A 6,494-nucleotide genomic window follows, 5' to 3' on the forward strand; every position below is an offset into this window, starting at 1 on the left:
CACCAGCTCGGGACGGCTGACGGGGAACTGGCTCGAGATGCCAAACCCCTGGTGCCTCTCCCAGCTGGGACATCACATCACGGCCCTTTTTGGACCGTAAACTGAAACAAGAACTATTTTTTACTCTATTTTTACACACGACCCAGCACCCAGGTCCTCCTGCAGCGCGATGAACTAACGGCAGCGCCCTTACTCCGCTCATCTCAGATTTTATTCGGCATTTTTATAACCAAGATTCTTTTCAAAAAACAAAAGGGAATCTGCAAGTTAAAAAAAAAACCCCTCAGGCCCCAAGTTTGAATATTCTTCTACGCCAAGACCACGCTCCTCGAGTGGCTTTAATCGCCCATCCCCAGCCCTGAATCAGCTCTGCGCCCTGACCATTGCTTCCAGTCCGTCTTTGATCTCCGGAAAAATACGTTCCCACCGCACTCAGGGGGGAGCTGCGGAAAAGGGCAGAATTGAGTCTACGAGATATTAAGAAAAAAAAAAAAATCTGATTTACTCACGGGCAGGGGACAGAGTTTTCCATTGACCTTGACAAATAAATTAGGAGGGAAGTAATCTTCCTGGGGACAGCTGGTTTCACACAAGCAAAACCTGAGAAGCAGGAGGGAGAAACTGGTGAGTGAGTGGCGACACGTGCGGAAAACAGGAGCCAGACTTCACTGAAAAAAAAGGGAAACAACCATTTCCTAAGCAGAACAGATCGACGGCTGGAAAACGCAGCAGCAGACCAACAGCCCCACGTGTGTTTCAAACCCCACGAGAAACAAGACAGAAAAATGCGTGCGGGGGCACGGCCGGCTTTATTCAGCCCAGAGGATGATTCAGGCCATCCAGGATCGCGGTTCCGAAGGCAAAATGTGTTCCTCCGGTCCAGTATCACTCTAAAAACCGCCCCGGATGGCACTGGGGGTTGTAGCGGGGTGCACGGCCAGCCCGGGGGGTTTGGGACGAAGGGGACTGTCACCCCGAGGGAACTCCCACACCGGCAGCATCGTCCCGGACGGTTTAACCCAGCTCTGGGCGCGTTCAGGTGCAATTTCACCGACAGATCCTGCAGAGCTTCGACGCGAGCTGCTACATCTGAGTCGCCCAACACAAGCACCTGAGGAACTACAAAATTTTATTCGACCCAAAGCGGATCATGCAACAGGACAGCGACCGCCTGGACTCCCCCAAAGCACGCCGTTCCCTCTCCCATCACATAATTATTTTAGGTTGGAAAAGATCTCAAAGATCATCGAGTCCGACCGTCAGCACCACCAACTCGGGCCGGGCTCTGCTCCAAACCCCGTTTAATCCACCGGCCACGGATTTTTTTCTCCCAAAGGAGGGTTCTCCGCCGGAGACGACTCCCCACGCCGAAATCACAGCCCTGAGCCCGACCGCGGCCTCGGCCGGTTTTTTCTGAGCCGCGAGATCAAACCCTGGCACGTCCCGGCAACGCAGAGCCACACCAGCCACGTCCTCCAAAAATAAACCTGAATTCTTGGGTTTAACCTGCTTGCCAAATAAAATAAAGAATAAAATGGAAAGTTAATCTTTTTCTTGCTTGGGAACGGGAGAACACCGCGTACAAGAGAGAAAAGAAACGGTCCCACGGAGGGTTCACCTCTGCGGGTGAGGGGACGCACTCCGGACACCCCAGGAGGTTTCCTGGTGGCTATTTGGTAAAAATTTGGTTCAGGCACAGACACAGAAACGGGTCTTTCAGCCCCACCCGTGGATTTTCTGCGCCGAAGCCGAGGCGTTTCCCAGCATCCGCCTCCCGACGCGTTTCAGGGAACAGGGCGCCCGGACGCTGCGCTCCACCAGCTCCGCGCTCGGGAGCCGAACAGACGGACGCGGCCGAAAACTACGACTGCAAAGCCCCACATCAGAGAGACGTTAAAATCCCGATTACACTGAAAACCACCACGCTCTTTGGAACAAAATCAAAGTCTTCAATTCCAACCACTTGCCTTTAGGCTCCCAGAGACCACAACCAAAGCCCTAACCCCTCAGCGCTGGTTTTTTCTGAGCGTATAGCAGTGATTCTCCGTCTTTTGGCCAAGTTCAAACCCCTGATAATCAAATTTAACATTTTTTAAACCCTGCCAAGGGTTCAGCGTTGGGCAAGAGCCTCCCCGGTTCCTGTTCCGTGCCGCAGGACAGCGGGTGTGCGCTTAAATTATAATTTTAATTAGAAATTATAATAACTTGTAATTAAATATGAGCGATAGCTGGCAAATATTTAAAAATCTTCAAATTTTAATGTAGCGCAGTTTTTTTCCTCTTATTCCGCCTTTTGCAATGAATCTGCAAAAAGGCAAATGACTGAAAGGGAGAAGAGCAAGAAGCGTGTGCTACAGGGGTGCGCAAAAACGGAAAAAGATCGGATTTTACTGTGCTTGAAAGGGAAAAAACTTGTGAGGCCACGTCCCCTGTGCCAGCAAAGTGTCACCCAGAGACAACTCACGGAGCCCCGGCAAGTGCAGCAAGAGCCTCGAGGTTTGGTGCGGCACAGGAGGGTTTATCAGAGGCTCACTCCTGGACCCAAACCCTCGCTCCCCCGGACCCAAACCCTCGCTCCCCCGGACCCAAACCCTCGCTCAGAACACAGCACCAAACACTTAAAATTTCCTCTGAGCAAATCAAGTCGCAATTTCAAACCAAATCCAGCGTGATCCAGCAAAACGAAGGACAAATTAATAGTTAATTAATAGTAATTAATAATAATTCATCAAACAGTCATCACCTTACCTTAATTGCACCTGCGTAGTGTAATCACATTTAGCACCCGGTAAGATGTCTCTGCAACAGAAAAAAAAAAAAAAGTCTTAAAGCCACCAGCAGAGAATTACACCTGACATTTTATTAAGTTACACCGACAGCGATACGTGTGAGCGATATCAGGAATAAAACCAGCGCAGCCGAGTCGGAAAACAAGGGGATTCCTGTCCGAGCGAGCGGGCAGAACTCCCAAACGCGGCCGGAACGAAAATCCCATCCAACAGGAGAGAAAATGGGGAGAAAAGGAGAAAATCAACCTCGAAGATTCTTGCTAGTCCTGAGTTTTAAGGCTACAGACTCGCCGATGCAAACAAACGATCGGGTTTGCAGGCACAGGTGGAGGGCAGTCCTGAATTCGGGGTGAATTGCCCCATTTTTATCCCAACTGCCAGATTTTCTTTCTTCCATTCAATAATTCCCCTCCGCAGGTTTTCAGGCAGGTCCCTGCTGGCTGTGAGCAGCGGCACCCTCAACATCAAGAAACTTCGCTTTTCACACCCAACTCGGTGTTTTATTCTCCCGCACCGGAGCAGAAAAATGTGAAATGTCCGATTCCGACCATCCCCGACCTCCTCATGCTCGCTCATCCCAACTCTGCCCATTTTTCTCCTGCCTCCACTCTCCGTTCTGACGGGAAGAACCTGCGGCCGCAGCGGGGAAGCCGCACGTTTCCCGACGCCGTTCCGCTTCCCGAGAGACGCCGTTCCGCTTACCGGGAGGCGAGGATCTGCTGGACTTGCTGGGGGGTTAAAGCGAAGGTGAAATGAGCTTCTTCAAACCGCTGGCTGGTCGTGGAGGCTGAAGAAGAGAATTTAAGACAAATTAAATCGTTATTCTTACACTTGCAGGCGCCGAGGCTTGTCATAAACACCAGGCAGCACCTGCTTAAAAACAGAAGGGAAAATTAATTCCGGTTCCTACGAGGGGGCCCTTGACCACGTAACGAAGCGTTGGGTCTGTCCGTCAAGGTAGATGTTGATTTTCTGTCGTTTTATTTACAAGGAAAACCGAGGCTTGGGAAGGCAGGTGGCTTGCAGGAATGGGGAAAACCGCCCGCGTGCCCTCCGGGGTCTGCGACAGCCTCCCGAGCCCCCGAAGAGCCTGATCCCTGGGATGAGGTTGGGAAGAGCGAGATGAAACGCAGAGCTCAGGGAATGCCAGAGATCACCCGCCGCCCCAGAAATTACCCTAATTATTGTGGTTATGGAATAACCGCAGCTGCTGAGCAATAACTGGCGTTGCCGTTTTCTCCTTGGGCACGCGGACAGAGTCGGGGGGAATTTAGAGACAACCAGCCCTCGATTAAAAATAAAATCGCACAGAAAAACCCACATAGCGGGGGAATCAAGGATTTTACGCGAGGGCTAGAGCGCGGTGGAAATGTTTGGTGCAGGACATGTGTAAAAATAAACATTTCCCCCTCTCTTACTCTGACCTGAACCAAGTTATTTCCTTGCACCCGAGCAAAAGTTTGGTGATGGTTTTTTTTGGTGACCGTCCAAGGCAGCTGCAGACCTGCTCCATCCTCGGTGCCACTTGCACCAGGGGCTGGTCTCCCCCAAAAAAGAGAATTTGAGCGGAGATTCCTCGGTGGGGCGAGGGGTTTTGCTCCTCCAGCCTCCTGCAGCGCAGGAACGCCAGGAATGCGGGGCCCCGGGTTTTCCTGGCAGCTGACCTGCGGGATCGCGGTGGGGACGGGCTGGCAGAGCGGACCCGGAGAAATCCAGAGGATTTGTGACCATCTTGGCATTTTCCGCTCGAGCCCTTCGTGCCTCGATGACAAAATCGGATCCCGATGCTGGTCCAAAGGGGTAAAACCGCTCAAAATTTGCGGCTTTCCCATTCTGCCAATATATGGCTTATTTCTGGCATTTTTCTGACCCCACGACCTCCCCATCTGGATACAGATAAGAAATTGCTCCACGTAACGAAAATAAAAGAATGGAAAGGGGACGGTTACACCGCTAAAGGGTGGAGAATGATGCAAACCACCAAAAGCCAAAAATAAAAAAGCCTGTAATCCCCTAGGAATTGAATAAAAACATCTTTCCAGTTCAAGCAGCGACACGTAAGTTTTATCAAGAGAGAAAAAAAGACATAATTTCTTTCGCAAGGCAGGGAAGAGGCTTAACCACAGGTTGTCCGAGAGATGGAATAAAGCCAAACCTAAGAAAAGGCAATTTTTAGCAAAACGCCCCCAAAAAAGCGCGTGGGTTTTGGTGGGAGCACAGCCGTCCTGATCTCCGCTTTAGCAACCACCACTGTGTTTACAGGAAAGAAAAACAACCCCGACTCCAGCGAAAACAATTTAAAAGGCACCAGATGGGTGGAGCTCGTCTGGAGAGGCCAGAAGGGCTCGACCTAAAGGAAAAATACAACTTAGAACTGACTCTGAAAACCCTGAATAAAACCTCCCGTCCCCACGGGCTCAAACCGCCGCGAGTGCCGCGGCGCTTCCCAAACCACCGGCAACGACCGGGCTCGCTCCGTGCCGCCCGTCTGCCCACCAGCAGTTTAAAAGATTTCAGAAAATACACAACTTTCCTGGAATTAGGCAAAAAAAATCAGCATTTTCTTCTCCATTTTACAAGCAGGGAAGCACCGGAGCGCTCGGTCTCCTTTGCCCTGTTGCCGTACCTCATTTCTGCTCCTAAATTTCAGATTTCTGTTTCTTTCCTGCTCAGCGTCGACCTCTTCTCCTCTTTGCAACAAGCTGGACTGTGATGCATAAACCAGATCATTAATTTTACATTTTGGAAGATTTTAGGACTCCGATTTTGTTCATATTTCGCTCTATCAGGTGAAACCAGTAAATAAACCAAAACTTCTTCACACGTCTAAATTTAAGAGAAAAAGTGTCAGCTGGGAAAGAAATGGAAATAAATTTGGAAGGAGACTGACACGCAATGAAAAGCTTCCGCTTCTGGCAGCCCACACGAGCTGGAGTTATCGGTTCAAGCAACGTGAGGGTGGAACTTCTCCCTGCAAGGAGAGCCGCGGGGTTCAGCCTGGAGGAGGGACGGCTCCGGGGAGACCTCACCGTGGCCTCTCAATGCCAGTGAGAAATTCGGGGACAGACTTTTTAGTAGGGCCTGGGGTGGCAGGAGAAGAGGGAATGGTTTTGAGCTGAAAGAGGGAGGATTCGGACTAGGTAAGGAATAATTTTTTTTACTGTGAGGGTGGTGGGACACTCAGGTTGCCCAGAGCAGTGGGAGATGCCCCATCCCTGGAAATGTTCAAGGTTGGGTTGGACGAGGCTCTGATGTATCTGAAGATGTCCCCACTTGTGGCAGGGGGTTGGACCAGATGGTATTGAAGGTCCCTTCCCACCCAAACCAGTTTGGGATTCTACAAAATCCCGCTTTCCTCTGGATGTCAGCCTTTGGAATCAAGTCTGGCGCTCATCATGCCGCTCCTGCTCCGTCTGCTCTGCCTGCGCAAACACAAGGAGCCTCCGCGGAGCTGGTGCTCATCACACCGCTCCTGCTCCGTCTGCTCCGCCTGCGCAAACACAAGGAGCCTCCGCGGACGGCATCAACCCGGGCTTGGGCAAAGCGTCTGACACTGTCCCACACAACATCCTGCTGGGCAAATGGGAAAAATATGGATTTGATGGACGGATGGAGCACCCGCTGGATGAGGAACTGGCTGGATGGTGGCACTCAGAAAGGTGTGGTCGATGGCTCGATGTCTGAATGGAGACCAGTGACGAGTGG

General features: G+C 51.2%; 1 protein-coding gene across 1 annotated transcript in view; it reads right to left on the reverse strand.

The window, feature by feature from the left end:
* Positions 1-4,576, reverse strand: part of PIAS3 (protein inhibitor of activated STAT, 3) — a gene marked incomplete at both ends in the record, with an annotated part of 9,583 nt that extends 5,007 nt beyond the window's left edge. The window contains 4 exons of the mRNA XM_010083909.1: positions 510-600; positions 2,749-2,799; positions 3,492-3,659; positions 4,492-4,576. Coding sequence (XP_010082211.1) covers positions 510-600; positions 2,749-2,799; positions 3,492-3,659; positions 4,492-4,576 — 395 coding nt within the window. The remainder of the gene's footprint in view (positions 1-509; positions 601-2,748; positions 2,800-3,491; positions 3,660-4,491) is intronic.
* Between the last annotated feature and the right edge of the window lie 1,918 nt (positions 4,577-6,494).

Source organism: Pterocles gutturalis, unplaced genomic scaffold (assembly GCF_000699245.1).
Source record: "Pterocles gutturalis isolate BGI_N339 unplaced genomic scaffold, ASM69924v1 scaffold15970, whole genome shotgun sequence".
Lineage (NCBI taxonomy): Eukaryota > Metazoa > Chordata > Aves > Pterocliformes > Pteroclidae > Pterocles > Pterocles gutturalis.